This window comes from Schistocerca cancellata, chromosome 2, assembly GCF_023864275.1.
Source record: "Schistocerca cancellata isolate TAMUIC-IGC-003103 chromosome 2, iqSchCanc2.1, whole genome shotgun sequence".
Taxonomy (NCBI): Eukaryota; Metazoa; Arthropoda; class Insecta; order Orthoptera; family Acrididae; genus Schistocerca; species Schistocerca cancellata.
Genome location: NC_064627.1, coordinates 1,009,557,224 through 1,009,582,323, shown reverse-complemented (window position 1 = coordinate 1,009,582,323; position 25,100 = coordinate 1,009,557,224). Strand labels below are relative to the sequence as shown.

The window sequence follows — 25,100 nt, the reverse complement described above, 5'->3', positions numbered from 1 at the left end:
TCACATGAATGATTTGTAAGCAGTCTTCTTTGTAGACAGATTGCATTTCCACAGTATTCTACCACTAAACCGAAGTATGCTACCTGCTTTACCCACTTGGAAGCAAATTTACAGTAAAACAACAGGAAATCAAAACTATTGAAAAATTCATATATTTAGATGAAATCATGAAATACAACCTAAATGAGAACCCAACATGGACATTAGAATGAAAAATTGAACAAAGTAAGTTATGTTACCTAAAACACACAATTAAAAAAATGCATTAGTAGCTGCAAAATTAAAACACTGTGAAACAGTTACACAACCAGAAATAACATATGCAACTGAAACTTCTTCAAAACAACAACTATAGCAGAAACTGACAATAATCAAGAAAGAATAATAATTAGAACATGTACAAATAAACAATATTAAGTAAATTAGCATTGGAGAATAGCTTCAAATGAAACAGTACACATGAAAATAGAACCAATAAAGAGCATGATCAGGAAGAAACACACCTCATTCTTTGGAAATATAATGGGAAAGCAGAGAACATAACTAGCACAAAAATTATATAAAAAAATTGTGAATAGTAAAGCAACAGTAAATAGATTACAGAAATTAAGGAACAATAAGATAATTCCAAATTACTGTATATGACCTAAAAAACAAAACAGTCAAAACCAAAATACTGCAAGATGCACAAATCAGACTATAAAGACCAATACAAAGACTACAGGAAATGAAGAAAATGAAATTATCTAGAAGAATCAAATATTGGACAGACAGGAGAGTAAAAAATCATTTATATAATTAAAAATTACAATAATCCTCTTATAAGCACTGCATTCTTTAACTGTATTAATGAATTATTATTTAACTTAACTGTATTATTGAATAACAACTCCTTTGTATAACAGGTTCGAGTTGTCACATACATGCCATAAAATAAATAATAATGTAATAACAGGACCATATGGGTAAATAGAACAATGACAGGATGCTTCAGCAGTCACCACAAAGGCAGTAATAAACCAACAGGAATGTTCTCTTACTATCTTTTGTTTTTATACAGTAAACAGTCTGATTTATGTCTGCACCCATGACCATATTTCCTGCACTCCTGCACTTCTAGTACAGCAATCAGTTACCAGGAAATCAATATCATTACTACTAGCAATTTTTCTAAATAATTCATCATTATTCTCTCTTGCCTTTCTTCCATTTCTTATTCCCAGTTCTCATATCTGCAAATTATTCATATTTTCTTTTCTCTTGTCAAAACTATCTTCCAATGGCACCTTGAAATTCAGTCAGCCAAGCTTCACCTAGGATCATGCTGCTCTTACCAATTGTTTAGAAAAGTTTCTTGTCAAAAGAAACCCATACTCTCCCCCAACGTATTGCTCTGTCTTATTATCTACCCCAACAACCCTACTGCAAATTTTACGAGCTCTGGTAGCTACTTCTCTTTTCAGAAGAATACCCAACTATTCCAGGACTACCCCTCACTCACCACAATAGCATGGTCAGTTCTGCATTTTCCTTTATCACAGTATTCTCTTACTCTGATAGAAAATTCTATTTCTCACTCTCGATAATGAATATCTTCTTCCACATCTTAAAGAACATTACACACAAAGAAACCATTTACCACCGAAATATCTCCCAGGAATTTGCAACATTTTCCAAGTCATAACTTTTGTGAAAACTAGGCAACGCTCAACAATTAAACCTCCAAAAGCAAAAAATGAAATCATGTTTGTACTAAAAATAATATTTATGTTTCAATCAATTTATTTTTGCATAGTAATGATCTGATGATATCTGCATAGAACACACCCGAGGATGGGCACTAGTGATGCTTTAGGGCAGAGGCATTATGTGCTTCCCACACAGTACAGCCTCAATGTAAATGTACATATCCCATAATAATAATAATAATAATAATAATAATAATAATAATAATAGTAATAGTAATCCGTAACAACTTTAAAGTCTTTGACATTATCAGTTTTTGTACATTTATAAAGATATTATATACCAACACACATTATATACTATTCTGTAAACCTTTACCACCATTAATATACTGAGGTATACAAAACTAGAATTTTCAGTAACGGAGCTCAGAAATCTGAGTATAAACATTTTTCAATTCACAGCTGTTTCAGTTTTCATTTAAAAATATTTCCTTGGATGTATTATTTGGCAAGCTGTGATCTGTAGCTCTTATTAGTCAATACCTTATGATAATCATATCTGGTTCATGTATTGTAATTATGAATGTCCCTATTCGTTATGCTCGGTTCATCTTTCTCTTTTACAACAAAAATAGTCATAAGGACATATAATGAATAAACAGTAAATAAATTATATTTTTTAAGTAGTCTCTCAGGACTGGCATTTACTTATATTGGCAATTATCCTAACGGCTCTCTTTTGGAGCCTGGATATCCTATCCCTGTCAACTGTAGGGGCCATTCCCCAAATTGCAATCCCATACTGCAAATGCAAGAGAATTAATCCGTAACACACTTGTTTAAGGACAGGAGGATTTATATTTAAGAGACGTTTCCGTAAGTAAAAATTGCTGCTAATCTTAACAGATGTAGCTGATATGCTCTTTCCATGTAAGTAGTTTGTCAATCGCAATGCCTAAAAACTTTTGTTTATCAGAAGTTTCAACTGGAGAGAGTGATTCATCAGTATGGCATTGATTATAATTCAAAAAGAACTTCATTGCAACAGTCTTGTCCTTATTCAACGTAAGGACATTAATTGTTAGATATTCTGTGATTAGTTCAGAGTTCTCTTTATTGCTTTGTAATGCTAGCTGATCAGCAAGGCCCAGCTACTAAATGACTTTATCATCAATGTAGTTCACTAGCTTTATGTTTCACAGCTGTGTTATGTCATTAATATAGGCAATACACTAAAATGGCCCCAAAATACTTCCCTGGGGAACCCACAGTCGAGAGTTTTGTATGCTGATTTTACTGTTGGGATTTTGCTTGTATTCTTACAACACAGTTTAGTACACTGTCTTCTATCTCAGAGGTACAGACTTAAGAAGTTAAGTGCTACTCTTCTTACACTGGAAGTTTCTAATTTGGATAACAGTACTGCACAATTCACAGAATCAAAGCAGGAAATTCCCAATGACTGTTTCTTTTATCCAGTCTGACTATCAGTTCATGGATGAAAGTTGCTATTGCTGTTATTGTGGATCTCCCTTTTCAAAACCCATGCTGCATGTTGTTTAATGAAGAAAGATTCCAGCTGGTCTAGAATTACTCTTTCAAGCAACCTACTGAGTGTTGAAGTCAATGACATTCGCCTGCAGTTATTTATATCAGTGGCTGCTCTCTTTTTACACACTGGGCATACATGAGCAATTTTTAAATGTTCTGGAATGGTCCCCTGCCCAATTAAACTGTTTATTAAGTGTGTTCATTGTTTTATTAATCCATTTTTGCATTCCTTAAGTAATTTAGAAGATATATCATCCCAGCCACTAGATGTTTTTATTTTGAGTTTTACGATTATTTTCATTACCTCATATTCTGTTACACTCCTTAGGAACAGCGAATTACTATTTTAATTTGGTTTATTTGTAGTATTGGTTCAATTTCTTGTTTACTTGCCTTACTAAAATGTCTTAATTAAAGCTTCACATACTGTCTTTGGCTCACTCACCAACATTCCATTTTCCTCTAGTGCTATATTACTGCATCTTGGACTCTTTTTTTTCACATTCTTAGTTTACTGCATTCCAAGCTTTTTTTCTACATTACTGGATTCACGTACTTGTTCAGCACAATAACGCACTTTTAGAGTCTTCAGGGACTCCCTGCATGTTTTTCTGGTGTTGCTGTACTTTCTTGGGAGGTACTGAATTTTCTTATCTCTGAACAGCACACACAGGTGTCCATATTTTCCTTTAATTTGTGGATTTCGAAAGTTTGTGATTCTTTGTTTACACTGATTTTTTTAATTTTATTTTATTATTTGACATGCCCGATTAAAACTATATGGTTATTTCTCAGAAATGGCCCCACTTCTACTTAATATCACCTGATTTGTGTATCTTCTACCAGTCTCTGTGTGCAACGTCCTCCCTAAGTTTATTATAGTCAGTGTTTCTTGTATAAGTGAGCAAGTCATTTTGTGGAACTATTTTGTCATTTTGTGGAACTATTTTGTGGTCTGCCTTAAACTCAATGGTCTTCCCTATGTACATTTGTTACAACATGGCCAATGCAAGATTGAGTCAAATGTTATTGTAGTTGGTAACAAATTGATGTGGATATGGTTGTAGCAATGTAACAAGTCTAAATACCTAAGACAATTTACGTTATATCTAAAGAGTCTATGTTTACATCTACTATTATTATAAACTGTTTTTCGTTTGTTGATAGTTTATCCAGAAGTTGTTCTAAATGGTAGAAGAATTCATCTACATCACTATATTTGGTGATCTATATAGGTCTAAAATTATTAAGCTGTTTTTGCCTAGCTTTACTTTTACTGCTGTTGGATCAAAAGACATATCTACAGGATACATGTTATGGTCTAGTCTCCTCCATTTGCCATGTTGATAATGGATGAACACAAAACGTATACTGATAATGACTACATCCAAGAGAACCACGATTTAATGTCAGTTTAATCCCACACGGAAGTGAATGTCTCCCTATATTACTGGGTAGATCACCTACAGATGATTAATTTTTTCTTCCTCTACACACATTCTTAATACAACATACATATTGAGAGCATAAATGATTAGAATATACGCAGTTCATTTACAATTAGTCTGTAAAATGGGTGGTTTGGACTGGAGGCCAATATCCATCTCAAACTCCTACCAGTAAAAGCTACCTTGCATAACTAATCCAGCATTTAAATCCATATGATAGCAAAACTATTTAGTGTTAATCTTGCCCAGGTAAGGCTTGCACAATTCCAGCAGGTATGGGATATTACAAGGTCAGTCAGAAGTTTCTTTGCATCAGTTCACATGATCTCTATGGATTTAAACCTAGACACCTTTTCACACCAACCAAGTAGCTCTAATATGAACCATTTCCAAAACTAAGCTACAACATCTACAGATGTAGGTTGGCAGATAATTTGGCTGACTTCGGTACACAATATGTACAGTATCCTCACACTGGGTAACTGACCACTCAATAGTATGAAGAAACAGATCACAATGAGGGTACCAGAATTATACTGACCGATACCCTGATATTCACGCGCAGAATGAGACAAATGCAACAATTTCACATGCAAGCACAGCATTTCTTGTAAGTCTGTCACTGGGTGTGGACCAATTCTAGATGTAGGGAAAGGCAACTGAAAATTATTTCTATCCATCTTATTATCACTAGTTACAGTAAGAAAATCATTGTTGAACAGTGACATATGCTCCACAAAAAGTACACTCTCTAAGATCCTCATGTTAAGGTTTTAAACCAGCAAAACATATTCCCCAGCGCAAACATCCCCAATCACTGACAAGTACCCTTTTCAATCATTTATTTCGAATAGTTAATCCAATTCTGTATTATCCAAAGTCCTTCAATAGCGACAAATAATTTCACAACTGCATGGCCAGATCTCAGTACCCAACTTCATTACTGGTGTGTAATTTTGTCATCAATTATGCCAAACAATCTGGCCTCAGCAGCCACAGACTGTGGTCTGGTCGTGCTTTGTGTGTGTGTGTGTGTGTGTGTGTGTGTGTGTTCGACGAAGGCCTTGTTGGGCGAAAGCTCACTTTCTGACAGTCTTTTGTTGTGTTTTATCTGAAACTCAGAATCTCTGCTATATCGTGAGTAGCAAATATCCTTTTTCATAATATTGTTACATTCCATCGTGGATTTTCCGCTGTTTTATATGGCTTTGGTTGGTTGTAAAGTGTGGCTTTGATTTGTCCACCAAACATAAGGCTGTCATACCACAGCTTAATTATAAACACGCAAAACCTGTATGACCATTTAACATTCACACTCAGTTTTGGGTATCAGTTGTTCCTGACTAGTGAATGCACTAGGTGAAAAATGGAACAGCAGTGAGCTACAACTCTCAAAGTGGTTAATAGCACTTTGGTCACAGCTGTCATGAATGAAACTCGGTTAACATTCTGAGTGCGGACACATGTTCCCATTTTCCTACACCATAAATTTTATTTCAATTCATTTTTAACTACAGCATATATTTTTCTCTCTCTCTCTCTCTCTCTCTCTCTCTCTCTCTCTCTCTCTCTCTATCTCTCTCTCTCGATTCCTTATTTCAGAGATACTGACAAATGACAATTCCTGAAAGCAGAGAAATTTCAGCAGATATATTTACATTACCTGGGCATCATTAAGCTCTTTAACAATTTGATTATTTTCTTTCTTGACATCACAAACAACTAGGAACTCCGCCTCTCTGTAACCTTTGAAGAACCGGTCTCTAATGACCTGCACCACCGCCACTGCTGAACGACCTTTTGGGACCTGAAACAGGGATTCAAAGATGGCAATACTGAAGTGAAATTTATTCTTCAGGGCTAGCTAGGCCCACTGCAAAACTATCACCTTGAACAGTTGTTACGTTCAGTAGAAGTTGGCCGTATACAGCATTTAACAAGTAACACTACTTCATAACCCTTACAGTAAGTTAACAACACATACAATAAATACAGCCCACCTGGCAATTTTCAATGTCCCAAAAGACCCCAACAGGTGGCAGAAAGCGAGGGATAGCGTGCAGTGGCACCATCTGATAAGCACGGTGCCTACACGGTAGGGGCGATGCTGGGCCTGACGAGTCATCTGAGTCCTGACTAAAGCACAACGTTGCACTGGCTGACACCGGTCGTAACCACTGAGGACCTGAGGCTGCTTCAGCTGCTCCATCACCACCTTCATCCAGGCACAAGGACTCCTGCCGAGGTTTAGCTGCCGCATATAAAAGAACAGAATAGTGTGAATTGTTTCAGCCTCCTACAAATTATAACAAAATATTGATTACAAAACATTGGAGGAAATTCTGTGAAACATTAGAAAATATCATTAAAGATTTGTTTTATACATGGGCATGAAAAAAAAAAAAAAAAAAACAGAAAATGGCACAATGGACATCTGACAATGGAATAAAGTTACCAGGGAAACAGAACAACCCTCACCCACAGAGTTGTGTTGTTTGGGGGAAGAGACCAAACTGGAAGGTCGTCGGTCTCATCGGATTAGGAGGTTGTGCCCTTTCAAAGGAATCATCCCAGCATTTGCCTGGAGTGATTTAGGGAAATTACGGAAAACCTAAATCAAGATGGCGGGACGTGGGCTTGAACTGTCGTCCTCCCGAATGCAAGTCCAGTGTGCTAACCACTGCACCACCTCGCTCAGTCTCACCCACAGAGGAGACTAGAGTGTAGCAATAGAACTGGTAATATTTAGGATGTAATATGCCCCCCCCCCCCCTCTCTCTCTCTCTCTCTCTCTGAAGTGGAACCTCCAAGTCGTCTGGAGGTACATGTTCCACCTATTCTTCAATGTTAGAAGAAAGATGATCATGTAAAATTGAAGTAGCTTAGAAGTAGTTGGGAGCATCCCATTGTTTGAGGTTGTTTTATAATTTGTACATAAAATCCCTGAAACAAGGTGCATTCAGAATGTCCACAAGGCACAACGGCACCCTAGTAGACCTACTTGTTTAATTGTGTTGTTGTGTTGTGTTGTGACTACTTGGAGTTGTTTTGGAGGTCTCAGGGAAGAAGAGCCACCAATAAATGCAAAAACAAAAGAGAATTGAAAAACAATTTGTTCACTCATTACTAAGTTGAACATTGGTCACTAGACTTCTGCCCAAAATTAAAGTAACAAACTGAAATTTTGGAAGGTTGCACTTAATTTGCTACACAACAGTATAAACAGTTGATGGTACAGTAGAAATACTGTAACGATTACAGAATGTAAACAACTGCAACATGCGTAATGCTAGACAAAAATGTTCTCAATTTTTTCCAACTTGACGGATTTGTACACACATTCCGACAACTGGTTAACGGGTCCAGTATGGGGTGCGACCACCTCTGGCAGAAATACAGGCCTGACAACGATAGGGTATCCTGTGAGTGATGTCATCAATTTCACATTGAAGCAATAATGCCCATTCTTCCTGCAGAACTGCTCACAACTCTTGAAGAGTGGTTGGTGGATGCTGACATGCTGCATCCTGTCTCCCTAGTCCATCCCAGACATACTCTGTGGGATTCAAATCGGGAGAGCGAGCAGGCCACACCATGCGTGCAATAGCTTCCATTTCTAAGAAAACATCAACCACCCACGCTCTATGAGGTCGAGTATTATCATTCATCAACAGGTCGAGTATTATCATTCATCAGCATTTCACAACAACTGCACATGAGGCCCCAAGATCTCATTACGATGCCTGACAGCACTTAAAAATTGCCAATTCACCAACACAATTTGATGAAGAGGTATATTGGAACAAATAAGCCCTTTGTACTGACTGGAAGAGAGTCTCGTTGCAGCCCTTGTTCACAGTATGAGCAACCCTTAGCGGCTTGCCACCTCACAACTGTTCATGACATCGCCTTTCCGACTCAGATCTTTTTTTGAAATATGTGACTTTTAAGTACTGCATCTTTTCCAGTCAGTACAAACTTTACTTTTATTAATTTACTAGATACCTAATATGTTTTAGAACAGTTAGTCTAATTCTGAAGACAGCGCTCATAGTAGCGTCGAAACCAGGTCAATTTTGACTTAATTTTTGTGACCGAGGGCTTATGTGTTCCAATACAATTCTGACACGGTCACTGAACCTTAGCAGCTATGTTCAAAGTTTCATGGAGAGGTTTTCAAGTGGTCAATATAATCCTTGACTACACCATTAGGGATCCTCTTTGATGCCGATCTCTTCCCACATTTGGGTCCCGAAATCATGTTCCATGTTCCCTCCAGATGCGAGTACATCAAGAATCACTCTCCAGACCAAACCAGGACTCATTGGTGAAAAGCACATTCGCCCACTGTTCGAAAATCAGGTGACATATTGGCGACTCCACTCTAGATGTTCCCTTCTGTGAAGACGTGTCAGAGGTACACATCAGAAGGTGATCGTAATTGAGAAGAATTCTGGGTAAAACTTAAGCAAACTACCAAAAGGGGACAGAACCTTAACACCATTATCAGCATTAATATTACATATCACAAGGAGAAACAATGCAACACACATGAATGGGCTGAGATATTAAACTGGAAGAGAAGAGAAAAGTTTTTTAGGAAAGAAGCAACTGAAGTGAGGTTAGCACACACCCAATCAAGTACAGAAAATAAACTGCAACTTTCGGGGAGGGGGGGGGGGGGGGGGGAGAGATACAAAATTCTTAGATATCTACTACTACTATTTATGCAAAGTAATGGCTCCTCTCAAATACAGGGTGTACATAAAGTCTGGCAACAGTTTCAATTATTTATTGCACAAGAACCAAACATTGTACAGATATCATACATATGTCATTTTGAAGAGGAACCCTGAAAGTTTTTTTCCATATATTCCGCCACAGTGTAGTTTCGTAGTTTGCTGATAGTCAGCACTAGTCGCAAACATAACGGCCATGCTACAGGAGGGGACAGCTCTAACAGTCAGTCATTCCAACTTGCTATAGGAGTACCTCAAAAGGACGACAATAAGTCCCATCAACAATCTGATATTTGCAGAATGAACACAAGCATGGACAGTACGGAGGGAATGTAAACTGACCACATCCTTAAGCAAGTTATGAAAACCTAACTCTGGCTACCAGAATAGGCTTCAACTTCACCTTTCCTGAATAATAATGCATTGCCTTAGGCCTGGACCAAACAAGTGTCTACAACTTTTGTGTACAAGATTTGGATCTGGCAACTGGTGAATGTATGATAGTAATAACCTGAAGAAATAACTTTACTTTCCAAGTATACCCTACAGTGTCCAAATACACTGTCACCAAAATTTGGAAAGACACTATATGAAGTTCGAAATTTTAAAAAGATTTCCTACCAGCACATGTCTAAAATATGACGAGAAGCTGACAGAAGACATTGATGAGTTAAATTCTTGGGATAACAACTTGATGATAGAATCGCTTTTTGGTGTAACTCAAAGCCACATTTATATTTTCTCAAGTTCCAAAGCTTGTAAAACACATATGTAGAGTCAACTCAAGAACATACAGCAGATGCTTGTTCAAGGGACTGGGGATGGTAACCATTGATTCCCAACATATTTATTCCTTGAAATTTGTCATAAATATATTTTTTTCAAGCAACAACTCTATTCATTTAAACAACATTAGAAATATGACCAAGATTTTATATCACTTTGCTCCATAAATGTATAACTCAAACACACATTTTCAACAAGTTACAAGCAGCCATAAAAAAGTTTACCTTCTAATAAAACTTTATGAGGATGTTAATGGATTTTCTGGTGGCAACTGACAATTTTTCTCCCCTAGAACTGACTGATGTAGCATATATTATATTAATAATGTCAAATAACATTAGCAGTAGGTAAAATCTGAATTCTATGTATGTTTGGCACAATAATGTGATCACTGTAAAGAGAATGATTTTCTGTCTGATAATCTACTGCTACAATAGCCTTGGAATTGTGCCAATCTCACAATATTACACACTTACATTATTACTTCTTAAATTTAAATAAGTTTAAGATTCTTTTTAGTTATTGCACATCCATGAAGATTTGTGGATCATTAGAACAGCGAGATGTCTATAGGAGGGGGGGCCAGGAAGTGAAATTCAGGCACAAATGTCTACCATGTGTAGCAAACACCATACAGCATTATGTGCCCATGTGTTTGTGTGAAATAAATGATGCTGAGAAAGTCAGGTGTTACTTAATGACAGCAGTTGGCCTGGACCCCTTCTGTCATTGCCGCAGTGGATGTTACCATCAGAAACTACAGATGACAGATGGAGGAAGACATTCAGCTCATGTTGGACATTAGTCACAGTACCACTCATTCCATCATGACAGTGCACCTGAAATTCCAGACAATCTGTGCACAATGGGTTCCCCATTGCCTAATGGAAGGGCAGAATTTGAAGAAAATGTCAACATAACTGCAGCACCTGGAATGGTATTGCAATGAAGAATATCTTTTCTAGCTCATATTGTCACAGGAGATGAAACATGGTGTCACCATTTTGAGCAAACTAGCAAGCCTCAGAACAAACAATGGATGCATGTAGTTTCATGTCTGCCCAAAAAAAAAAAAAATCCAAAGCTGCACATGCCAGCTCTGGAAACAATGAGTTTTTCCTTTGACTGCACATCTTGTGTCTCTTTGAAACAGTGAGACCATTCACATAACACAATCACTAGTACTTTTAAGAACACTGTTTACCATTTCTTCATTTGTTGTATGTAAGCTCTGAATGATAACAGTACTAGTGTCATGCACAAAAAGAACTAATTCTGCTTGTTGAATATTAGAAGATTGTTTATATACTAATAGCAATAGTTGTACTATACGTAAGGTCACCGTCAACGACAGTTAGCTAATTAGTTTTTGTTCCACAGGTCATTCTTTTATCAAAATGTGGAACATATCATGTGGTATAGTCAATGCCCACACCGTGGCGCCTGCAGCTGCGTGGCCGCAGTCTTTACGTCATAAAGCCAACGTCCGGCACGCCCCGCTTATGCGCAGCTCTGCACAGTTGTACAACGCAGGCCTCAAACACCGAGTGCCTCCGCACTGTCATGGCAACCTCGGCCGGCGTCCTCCTGAGAGAGGAGGCCGCGCCGCCAATCATAACAGGACACGACAAGCGGACTCGGTTACGGCGGGCATATTCCTCCGCCACTCACCCTATATAGTAGAGATGGGGGATCCGCTCTTGAACTAATTCATAGAGTTGAATCTTTCAAAGGAATGAACAATCAGTGATTCAGAAAAAAAGAACGGTAGCTCCAAACGTTTCCCACGGCAGAGAGAGAGAGAGAGAGAGAGAGAGAGAGAGAGAGAGAGAGAGAGAGAGAGAGAGAGAGAGACGGAGCATATCAGCAGCGCCTCTGCTGGTCAGAGCACAGTGCACGCCACACAACACAGCCAGCGCCGGCCTCTGCCCTGCTTCTACCTTGGCTGCCTGCATTGTGCAGTGCCCCATTGGATTTTGTGTTTCACATATGCCGTGCCGTCTCTGTGCGTCGTCTGCCGCGCACAGTGTCTGGCGCAGCTTAACTTCGCATCGCACTCTGTTGGCGATCGTTTCAGTCGCACGTCCTGCCCTCTGGGCAGTTGATGCGAGCAACAGGACAGAGAGCCACCTAGCGGATAACATAGGAACTACTTGCAACAACCTGCTCGCAAGGGAACGGACGATTTGTCTCGGAGCGGGTGAGTTCACCGCTCCCCTCCCCCCCCTCGGAACTCGCCCGCTTAACGCTTACCCCACTGTCTCGACTCTAGCCAGAGCGTTGAGCAAAGCGACTCAGGTGTCACTGTGTTCTCTGCAGTCTCAGCTCACGCAGTAATACAGCTCGCGGCTCGACCTGCTCGACTCAGCGCCTCTGCATCGGAGTTCGCCCCTACTGGATATTGTTCTTCGTAGTAATACCGCTATGTATATTACATTATTATGTTATGTATACATCAATTGTTTTTATTTTACTTTTATTTGTTTAAACTGATTAGATTAAGTTCCTGATGACTCCTCTTACTATAGGATTTTTATTATGGACACTCGACTTTACGCTTTAATTACGAGCGAACCGATAAACGTATCGCAAAATGTGATACACCAATATTTTCCTTGTTTTATTCTGCGTAAGGCTATATGCAGCACTTTAGTCTTACAGTCAAATTTATATTTTTTTTTCTTATTCTGGTACGGATTTTGTGATTTTAGGCGTCTTTGGAAGGAAACGTTCGCTTTAAAAATATATGGCTTGTGATGTATTTATACGATGTTAATGAAATTTTAATACATTATAGCCAAATACATTGCTAATGTGAATCTCAAGTTACAATATTTTCGATCACCCAAAAAACCACGATAGTGCAAAATAAATCAATAATCAAAAACTTTGCCATATCGTGGAAATTTCAATAAACAATACAAAATTCTTACTCATTATCTGTGTTACTTCAAAATAGGATCAAATAAGATCAAAATACAGGTATAGTACTGGAATAAACCAAGTTTAAAGGGCAATGTGCCTTCCATTTATTTTCTATTGTAAATGAGTGGTGTCATGAAAAAGAGCTAATTCATTTCAGGGAGTGAACAGTTCTGATCCAATCTCTGAAAAGAACAGTTTTGCCCATCTCTACTATATAGCCGCCACGCCTGGCAGGCTGCTACGTCGACGTTGCACCCAGGAACGACGCTACACTGTGCTATGACTGTTTACCATACTGGACTTGGACTCTGCAGCACAGTCGCTGCTCTTTATCAAGCATCAATTTGCGTTAGTATTGTGTAATTGTTGGCAATAAACAGAATTTGGAACTCACGCCAATTGTCATTTGTTGTTTCTCCAATTACAGATACAGTTTACACGATAAGTATACAACACCAGTGTTAACTTTAATGACACACACTTTTTAGTCCTACTCATGTCATCACACTTAAAAAATAGGTTTCCCCCTCTACATCATATAATTCTCATCCTCTCCATATTCAATTTAGATGAAACTTGGCTGACCATAAATCATCATCATTGGCTGACTTTTATCATTTTGCACTACTTGCTGCTTTTCGAAAATAAATCACAATTATTTCCCAATTATCATTCAGTCTATGCAACAGTTGGTAGTTATATACTTAGGGATTGTAATATATATAACTACACTCAACACAGCAAGATAAAATGTATGCTTACATTTGTAGTTTTATTTTGTAAAAAAATGTTTAAAAACAACAATTTATTTCTGAACTACAATGAATACAAAATGTAAGTCAAGTGAAAAGGGTAATCCCAATACCTCCTTCTCTTCGCAGAATAATCCTTATAACTAGGATTATCGGAAGAAGAAAAAAAAAAGTGAAATTTTTTTCTTTTTACAGTATTTTTCCTGTTATACCGGAAATTTTTGGTCAGTTTTTTATTCAATTGTTACATACACTGTTATATTCAAATATCAGATAAAAATTTTAAGACTTATTATGTTTTCAGGCTGGATTTAAAAATTACTTTTTTAAAAACCAACGAACAAATAATAAGTAATAGTTCGCACAATAGTAGCAACAGTTTCTGACTCATGAACTCTTAAAAACTACTTGCACAAATATGAGGTGCTTCACTTCGAACTTTATGCACTTAAAGAGAATTAAGACCGGCATTCAGAAATCAAAATCTCGATAATTATAGGAAAACATACAAATAAAAGTTTCTTTGCATATTTAAGTATCAGAAAATGTTACTATATTAGAAAATGCAATGGAGGGACAGTGGGAGGGGGGACGACACGGCAGATACTAGTTTGAGAAGAGAGCTGAATACGAATGATGCGGTATGCAGATGGGGAAAGTACAATATGAAAGAAATAAATGATTTTTTTAGACATTTAATTTTGCTTTATTTAACTTAACACTGTGAAATCAACATGAGATTCAATGAATTTTGTTCACTTTTATACAAATTTTGCATTTTAGCAGTTGCTAATGGTACCCTCTCAATGTGTGTGTGTGTGTGTGTGTGTGTGTGTGTGTGTGTGTGTGTGTGTGTGCGTGCGCGCGTGCGCACCAGTCATTCATGAGGACATAATTTTACTGACAGTGAATCACATTAGGAAAACTATAAAGGTCTCAAAAATGCTATGGCATGAAGTCTCAACCCCATGCATCAAAGCTACAGCACTGATGAATACTCTCCATAATAAAAATTTGATAAATTTCTGACAAAAAAAGGAAAACTGAGGGCATGAAAGCCCTGAGCAATCAGTAAATTTCAACTAATAGCACACAAATCAAATATTCTGCAAAAACAGCTGCCTTTACTGAAGGCGTGCGTGTACACAGGAAAAGCTGGTTCACACTCTTGCACTGCAAAGTCACTAAGTAGTAGAAGGCAATTATTAATGTAAACAATGGCACAGTATCAACGGACTCAGAAAAATTACTTTTCTTATTCCGGAGGAAGGGTGAAGATACCAATGGACATAGATTCCTGCTCCCTACATCCTATTTTAATTAATCTAAAAAAACAGAGGGTGTAATTTTACGTTTGTGTCATGTCTGATATATAAAATTCAAGAACTGTGATGATTTCATCAAAGAAAAATACTCACACGTTACACTATATTAGGGGTGGATGTGCAAGCCAACAAAAAATAAATTTAATTTTATGAATCTATGTCTCCACAAAACAATTTTAGATCACTGTTGGCTGAGTGCTCATTCTCTGCAATTAGCCATGGAGAAACAGTATGGTAATATACATGAGGAACAGTTAAAAAATACACTGCTGGCCATTAAAATTTCTATACCATGAAGATGACGTGCTACAGATGCGAAATTTAACCAACAGGAAGAAGATGCTGTGATATGCAAATAATTAGCTTTTCAGAGCATTCACTCAAGGTTGGCACCGATGGCGACAGCTACAACATGCAGACATGAGGAAAGTTTCCAACCGATTTCTCATACGCAAACAGCAGTTGACCGGCACTGCCTCGTGAAACGTTGTTGTGATGCCTCGTGTAAGGAGGAGAAATGTGTACCATCACAGTATAGACTTTGATAAAGGTCGGACTGTAGCCTATCGCAATTGCGGTTTATCATATCGCGATATTGCTGCTCGCGTTGGTCGAGATCCAATGACTGTTAGCAGAATATGGAATCTATGGGGTCAGGAGGGCAATACAGAACGCCGTGCTGGATCCCAACGACCTCATATCACTAGCAGTCAATATGACAGGCATCTTATCCGCATGGCTGTAACGGATCATGCAGCCATGTCTCGAGTCAACAGATGGGGACGTCTACAGCAAGACAACAACCATCTCCATGAACAGTTCGACGACGTTTGCAGCAGCACGGACTAACAGCTCGGAGGCCATGGCTGCGGTTACCCTTGACGCTGCATCACAGAGAGGAGCGCCTGCAATGGTGTACTCAATGACGAACCTGGGTGCACGAATGACAAAATGTCATTTTTCAGATGAATCCAGGTTCTGTTTACAGCATCATGATGGCCACATCCGTGTTTGGCGACATCGCGGTGAATGCACATTGGAAGCGTGTATTCGTCATCGCCATACTGGCGTATCACCCAGCGTGATGGTATGGGGTGCCATTGGTTACACGTCTCTGTCACTTCTTGTTCGCATTGACGGCACTTTGAACAGTGGACGTTGTTACATTTCAGATGTGTTACAACCCGTGGCTCTACCCTTCATTCGATCCCTGCAAAACCATATATTTCAGCAGGATCATGTATGACTGCATGTTGCAAGTCCTGTACGGGACTTTCTGGATACAGAAAATGTTTGACAGCTGCCCTGACCAGCACATTCTCCTGATCTCTCACCAATTGAAAACGTCTGGTCAATGGTGTCCGAGCAACTGGCTCATCACAATACGCCAGTCACTACTCTTGATGAAGTGTGGTATCGTGTTGAAGCTGCATGGGCAGCTGTACCTGTACACGCCATACAAACTGTTTGACTCAATGCCCAGGAGTATCAAGGCCGTTATTACGGCCAGAGGTGGTTGTTCTGGATACTGATTTCTCAGATCTATGCACCCAAATTGCGTGAAAATGTAATCACATTTCAGTTCTAGTATAATATATTTGTACAATGAATACCCGTTTATCATCTTCATTTCTTCTTGGTGCAGCAATTTCAATGGCCAGTAGTGTACTACCAACAAAGCAAAGCTCACTAATCCCTTTACAAAGATTACCTGTATCAGATTTGTTTCAGGTTGGTAATGTTAACAACACCAAAGTACATTTTTATTTTATTTCTGAAGTTTGTGAATCAGACATGTTCCAGCCTTTTAGAATGTTTTGCTCAGCTTCAGACATTTCATGCAAGCAGTATTTTCCCTAACTAAGCTACTATATTAGGAAAGTTGGAAGGAAAGAGGATCAGTAATGACATGAAGCCCACCCCTAAAACAAAGAATAAACTGACATTCCTCGGTGAAAAAATTTATGTTGCTTATAAATATTACAATATGAGGTACTTTGGGATCATCCCTAAAGTAAATACAAGAGATCATGCTGTTATTGTTCTATTTCTCCATATCCTTCATGACCACCATTTTCATTCCATTGCCACGATAAGAGAATATTTGCCCAGTGCAAATTCCTCGTATGTTCACTACTGTTGGACCTCCTAAAACAACTGGAAAAAACTATCAGTTTCTTGAAAAGTATGGCTATTGTAAATTATTTACACTTTACATAGCATGCATTAAAAGAGTGAAAAATCTGGTTTCGATATAGTTATTTCTTTCTTTAAATTTTGTTGTTTCATCCAGCTCATTTTAGCCTATAGGCTAAATCTAATAATGGTCTACAACCAATTAAACTGTCTATTCCCACTTGCTCAGTTCTGAACCATGCCTGCTGATTTTCATTTATCAGTTTTTAAATTTCATATTAGCAGTGTGTAATAAAAATACTACTGCTAATATGACATTTAAAAACTGATGAACAAAATCGGCAGGCATGGTTCAAAACTGAGCAATAATAAAAGTACTTCCCCTCCATGAATCTAGCCGTTGGTGGGGAGGCTTGCATGCCTCAGCAATACAGATAGCCTTACCTCAGATACAACCACAATGGAGGGGTATCTGTTGATGCCACACAAACGCATGGCTCCTGAAGAGGGGCAGCAGCCTTTTCATTAGTTGCAGGGGCAACAGTCTGGATGATTGACTGAGCTGGCCTTGTAACACTAACCAAAATGACCTTGCTGTGCTGGAACTGCAAACAGCTGAAAGCAAGGGGAAACTACAGCCATAATTTTTCCCGAGGCATGAAGCTTTACAACATGGTTTCCGGAGGTAAAATAGTCCCCCAATTTGGATCTCCAGGCAGGAACTACTCAGGAGGACGTTATCAGGAGATATTAAAGTGGCGTTATGCGGATCGGAGTGTGGAATGTCAGAGCCCTTAATCGGGCAGGTAGATTAGAAAATTTAAAAAGGGAAATGGACAGACTAAAGTTAGATATAGTGGAAATTTGTGATGTTCGGTACCAAGAGGAACAAGACTCTTGGTCAGGTGAATACAGGGCTATAAACATGAAATCAAATAGGGGTAATGCAGGAGTAGGTTTAATAATGAATGAAAAAATAGGAGTACGGGTAAGCTACTACGAACTGCATAGTGAAAGCACCATTGTAGCCAAGATAGACATGAAGCCCACGTCTACCACAGTAGTACAAGTATTTATGCCAACCAGCTTCACAGATGAACAGATCGAAGAAATGTATGATGAGATAAAATAAATTATTCAGATAGTGAAGGGAGACGAAAATTTAATAGTTACAGGGGACTGGAATTCTATAGGATGAAAAGGAAGACAAGGAAAAATAGTAGGTGAATACGGAATGGGGTAAGGCATGAAAGAGAAAGCCACCTGGTAAAATTTTGCACCGAGCATAACAATCATAGCTAACACTTGGTTTAAGAATCATTACAGAAGGCTGTATACGTGTAAGAGGCCTGGAGACACTGGAAGGTTTCAGATAGACTATATAATGGTAAGACAGACATTTAGGAACCAGGTTTTAAATTGTAAGACAATCCCAGGGGCAGATGTGGACTCTGACCACAATCTATTGGTTATGAACTGTAGATTCAAACTGAAGAAACTGCAAAAAGGCAGGAATTTAAGAAGACGGGACCTGGATAAACTGAAAGAACCAGAGGTTGTACAGACTTTCAGGGAGAGCATTAGGGAATGATTGACAAGAACGTGGGAAAGAAATACAGTAGAAGAAGAATGGGTAGCTTTGAGGGATGAAATAGTGAAGGCAGCAGAGGATAAAGTAGGTAAAAACACTAGGACTAGTAGAAATCCCTGTGTAACAGAAGAGATATTGAATTTAATTGGTGAAATGAGAAAATATAAAAATGTAGTAAATGAAGCAGTCAAAACTGAATACAAACGTCTCAAAAATGAGATCGACAGGAAGTGCAAAATGTCTAAGCAGGGGTGGCTAGAGGACAAATGTGAGGATGTAGAGGCATATATCACTAGGGGTGAGAGATACTGCCTACAGGAAAATTAAAGAGACTTTTAGAGAAAAGAGAACCACTTGTATGAATATCAAGGGCTCAGATGGAAAACCAGTACTAAGCAAAGAAGGGAAACCAGAAAGATGGAAGGAGTATATAGAGGGTCTATGCAAGGGCTATGTACTTGAGGGCAATACTGTGGAGATGGAAGAGGATGTAGAAGAAGATGAAATGGGAGGTATGATACTGCATGAAGAGTTTGACCGAGCACTGAAAAACCTATGTCGAAACAAAGCTGTGGGAGTAAATGACATTCCATTAGAACTACTGATAGCCTTGGGAGAGCCAGCCATGACAAAACTCTACCATCTGGTGAGCAAGATGTATGAAACAGGCAAAATACCCTCAGACCCAGTTTAATAAGTCACGGCTGCAAAATACTAATACGAATTATTTACAGCTGAATGGAAAAACTGGTAGAAGCCGACCTTGGGGGAAGATCAGTTTGGATTCTGTAGAAATGTTGGAGCACGTGAGGCAATACTGAGCCAATGACTTATCTTAGAAGATAGATTAAGGAAAGGCAAACCTACGTTTCTGGCATTTGTAGACTTAGAGAAAGCATTTGACAATGTCAACTGGAATACGCTCTTTCAAATTCTGAAGGTGGCAGGGGTAAAATACAGGGCGCGAAAGGCTATTTACAATTTGTACAGAAACCCGATGGCAGTTATAAGAGTTGAGGGGCATGAAAGGGAAGCTGTGGTTGGGAAGGGAGTGAAACAGGGTCGTAGCCTATCCTCGATGTTATTCAATCTATAAATTGTGCAAGCAGTAAAGGAAGCAAAAAAAAAATTTGGAGTAGGAATTAGAATCCAAAGAGAAGAAATAAAAACTTTAATGTTTGCCAATGACATAGTAATTCTGTCAGACACAGCAAAGGACCTGGAATAGCAGTTGAACAGAATGGACAGTGACATGATAGGAGGATATAAGGAACATCAACAAAAGCAAAACGAGGATAATGGAATGTAGTCAAATTAAGTCGGGTGATGCTGAGGGAATTAGATTGGGAAGAGTTTTGCTATTTGGGGAGCAAAATAACTGATGATGGTCGAAATAGAGAGGATATAAAATGTAGACTGGCAATGGCATGGAAAGTTTCTGATGAAGAGAAATTTAACATCCAGTATACATTTGTCAGAAGTCTTTCCTGAAAGCATTTGTATGGAGTGTAGGCATATATGGAAGTCAAACACGGACGATAAAATGTTTAGACAAGAAGAGAATAGAAGCTTTCGAAATGTGGTGCTACAGAAGAATGCTGAAGATTAGATGGGTAGATCACGTAACTATGAGGAGGTACTGTATGGAATTGGGGAGAAAAGATACTTGTGGCACAACTTGGCTAGAAGAAGCGATGGTTGGTAGGACACGTTCTGAGGCATCAAGGGATCACGAATTTAGTATTGGAGGGCACCGTGGAGGGTAAAAATGGTATATGGAGACCAAGAAATGAATACACTAAACAGATTCAGAAGGATGTAGGTTGCAAGCTTGCACAGGATAGACTAGCATAGAGAGCTGCATCAAAAGAGTCTCTGGACTGAAGATAACAACAACATTAAAAGTAACAAAACTGGGCATATAATCTCGTACAAAATTACTCTTACGAATATTTGTTGAAATATAAAAGATAAATGACCCATTAAAACTGACCTAAATTTCCAATATAACAGTAAAAACACCATAGTTTAACAAAAACTCCAATAACTTCCTATAACCTAGGACAACCCATGTTTGAGAGATTCTTTTGGAAAAAAATAATTCAAAATTACCCATCTCCCTTTATGCAATATTCGAAGTAATACTGAACTGTTTTCTAACAAAATGAAACATAAAAATGCATGTATAATTTTTTTTTCCTGCCTTGGTGGTTGCTTTAAAGTACAAATCTTCTACAACCAATGAGATGGGCTGATTGACTTGACACGAATGACCACGGTGCAAAAGCTATACATTTTACATATGCTGATGACACACAAAACAACCAATTCACCTTCTGTACTGATATACCTAGACACACTTTAAAGAGCTGATCTTCAGAAAATTTTTTGTAGAGGAAGGGACACAACAATGTGAATCAATGGAGTAAGCCTAAGGGCAGTCATATTGGATTCAGTAAGACTCGTCACACAAGTCTCTAAAAGAAGACAAGCCTCAATCTAACTTCAGACTGCAGTATCAATCTGAATAATTTACACAGTCTTTTCACAGCTTAAGAACATTGATCAGGATTTCATTTGAGTGTGACTGTGTCCCCTTAGAAATCTTAGTTGTGGTTACAAACTAACTAGTAATTACCCCAAGGTCTACATTCAATGTACTATAAAGAAACTCCAAGGTAAATATTAAAAAGCTCTGTAACACAATATGCAATGTGACTCTCAGCTGTTATTCTGTTAGCAGAAGAACCATTCTCAAGACAGTAACCATATTTATTATTAGCTCTACTACCCAATTTCCATGCAACACCTTGGAATTCTATACTCACCGATAACTGATCCTCTCTAGGTGAACATTTACTGTATTTCAAACTGAGGAAGCTACTATCTAAGGTGTTTATATGCTTACCATGATCTACTGCAATTCTTTGCCATGTGGATCAAATATTTAAAGAACTGCATTTTAATGTGAAACTCAAAAGTCCCTTTTCGTTTATCTTCCTTCAAACTTAATTTTCTTTACCAGAACGTTGCTAAATTTTACTTTAATTCATATTTAAATATCTCTAAACGTTTTGTGTACATCATACGTATTTTAAAACAACCACTACAGTTTCAACAACATCGTTTTAATATCTTTATCAATCTAACGTCTTGAAAAAATTCGCACACATGACGAGTCATTGAAATTTTTTGTTGAGTAGGAAGTGATCACAACTATACTGTGAGAAACACTATTCTTAATTGCTTGGACCTTATCTTGGAGCAATGAAGGCATCAAGCACTCCGTACTACGGACAGCAACACTCACTACGGCACAAAATCAATTAATACTAACGATTAGGCAAATTTAGGACTGCTACCAAAAATGCTATACAAACGTACGTACGCGATAAAAGAAATTCAGAGTTGGGGTCGAGCCATTACTATCACAACGTTATGAAATCACTATATATTTCATCACTACTAACACTACCTTCATAGTGATCATACAGTAATAAATATTGCAAACAAAAATAATGGGTCATGACAAGTATTATGCACTCACATCTTGATGTCTTTTCCATAAATCAGTACCAAATTTATGCAAATATATTTTCAACCTCTGGTCACCTGGTTATCAGGTACACAACAAACGTCGGCGCTGACGAAAAAATCTCCACATCTATCAGTCTTTCTGCCACAGCTGCATTACCTACGAACATAGATAGATCTGATTTTCGATTCCGTATAGCACAATGTTTAAACTGCGAGGCTTTCATTGCCTATTTTGTAGATCGAAAGTTCAATGCTGCAAATACTGTTGTTAAATGTTGCGGAACCCTATCAAAACTTTTACATGAGTGATAAATATACACGCTTACACCGCCTGGACATCATGTCCTGTAAGTCCCCCACCATCCCAGCACTTCACTCACTATTTCCACCTTTCACGCCATGGTTTGGGTAATCTGACATGCAATCGATTTCATTACACACATCTCCGCGCCTACAATCCCTGAACAGAGGAAAACACAAAACAGCAACAACGCATTCAAAGATAACGCCAGCTTCAGTGCTACCAACTGTGGCCACCAAAGACTACGAATTCAAATTCCATACCTGCAGTTAGCATTTTAGTGTTTAACCATTATAATAGTAGTTACAATTAATAGTAACTATTTTATACACATAAAATATCTCTGTTCGGTGTTAAATGTAAAGATAAAACTATGTTTTTTCAGTTTGTGACGAACGACTTAAAAATTTGTGAAAAACAGCTCGACCATACGAAACCGGGAATATCTCTCAACTAAGTTGGCTCAGCTGAACTGTAGTTTCGTGAACTATTCCAAACGTCTCGAAAGATAACACGAAGTTCGATTAGATTGGACTCTATCCATTGCAAATAATACTAAAAGTAATGACTGGATTACTACAGGAATTAGAACCTCTCGCCAGAAAAAAGACACCAGCACGAAATCTGCGAGGAAAATAATGTCACAGCAGACAGGTACACTCACTACAAAACATACACAGCAATTTTACGAAATGTCATAAAACTGCAAAAGAATGCACAATGTCAGGTACATAAAAAATTTTACAAGTAAAGTAGAAGCTATGAGCGATACCATAAAAAGGACCACAGAAACCAATGAGGATATTTTCTTGTTATATGACTGTAAAAGGCTTGCAAAGCCTTGCGAAACAGCTAGTATATTCAACAGCTACTTGACTGGAATAGACGAAAATTTAATAGAAACCAACTTTGTAGAAAATCATCAATCAGTGGAAAATAAGATCAACAGCTGTAAGTTATTATTGCTTGTAGATCATGTAAGCAGCAAGGAAACAGTAAATGATGTTACGGATCTAAAAACAACATACTCAGCAGGAATTGATGGTATACCCAGCAGAATCTTACAACTCTCCCTTCAGGGCGTAATTGCCTCACTGACATATGCAACTAATTAGAAAAGGACATTTTTCCTGATCAACTAAGATATCCAAAGTTATTCTTAAATTCAAAGTTGATAAGAAAGATAATGTGATAAATTATGGCCCCATTACAATAACACCCTGCTTTCTAAAACTATTGGAAAAAAATATCGTTAAATAAATTAATGAAGTTTACAAACAGAAATGGAGTATTAACCAGTTCTCAGCATGGTTTCCAAAGTAAGAAACCAACTGCACTGCAATCTATGAATGCACAAATTCTGTTTTAACAGACACTAATGAAACACAGCCAACAGCAGGTATATTTTTAGGCTTAACTAAAGCTTTCAATATATTGACCACAACCAAAAAGTGTGCATTAGACATGTAGATGATAAAATACAAAAGTTTCAGAACACCTATCATAAGAACTTTCAATCACATTTGGGTTATCTCAAGGGTTCCACTCTTATTTTCCTAATTTATGTGGCGTCTGTTTTAACTCGGTCCAACTAAATATCTCGAAAATAAGGCATCATATGAAAAAACTGTTCTTCGTGAAAAGTTATCATTGGTAAAGGAGACATCTGTCTGTGCAACAACTGGTCACTTCCTAACCACCTCTCCTGCTTCAGTTCCCATCAAGATGTTTTGTATGTCACCACTGAGGTGAGTCCCCTTGCCTCTTACAATTGGAAAGACTGATTTCAGTGAATATCTGTGGCAGGTGCGCCTGTAGTTATCACTTCATGGACTTTTAACTTATTATATTGATTGTGGTATGTACTTCAATGGTAACAGCATAGTGGCCAGTGTGAGAGTTAAGACGACTGTATGGAAACATACAGTGAAATCGGTCACCTGTGATTAAATGCACAATGTTTGAAAATTATTCCAACATAAGCTGCACAGGAAGAAAATATCTCGCAACCTAGGATCTACACCTCAACACACTAGGGAAGGATTTTGTAATAATATAGATCCAAGAAACAGTAAGCATTAAACTGAACATGCAGTACCATGCTACAGAGACTATAGCCCTCAATGACAAAAATCACAGACTCTCAAGAAAAAACACACTAAATACCAGGTCAGTGAAATAGTGCACCAGCAGGACAAGAGTAATGATTTTTAGGTCAATAAATCTCTTCACCCATATTACACCACTCAGTGACAGTGTATGTGAGTCATAAAGGCCTCTGTCCCAGATGGGTTTAAATACAGATGAGAAAAATTACCATT

At 38.0% G+C, this 25,100-nt stretch overlaps 1 protein-coding gene across 1 annotated transcript in view; it reads right to left on the bottom strand.

Moving 5' to 3' along the window:
• LOC126162977 (meiosis regulator and mRNA stability factor 1) overlaps window positions 1-22,932 on the bottom strand; it is a 231,384-nt gene extending 208,452 nt beyond the window's left edge. Inside the window, exons 1-4 of the mRNA XM_049919825.1 lie at window positions 22,805-22,932; window positions 22,489-22,635; window positions 6,688-6,938; window positions 6,351-6,494 (exon numbers count right to left, since the gene is read on the bottom strand). Coding sequence (XP_049775782.1) covers window positions 6,351-6,494; window positions 6,688-6,938; window positions 22,489-22,507 — 414 coding nt within the window. The 5' untranslated portion in view covers window positions 22,508-22,635; window positions 22,805-22,932. The remainder of the gene's footprint in view (window positions 1-6,350; window positions 6,495-6,687; window positions 6,939-22,488; window positions 22,636-22,804) is intronic.
• Between the last annotated feature and the right edge of the window lie 2,168 nt (window positions 22,933-25,100).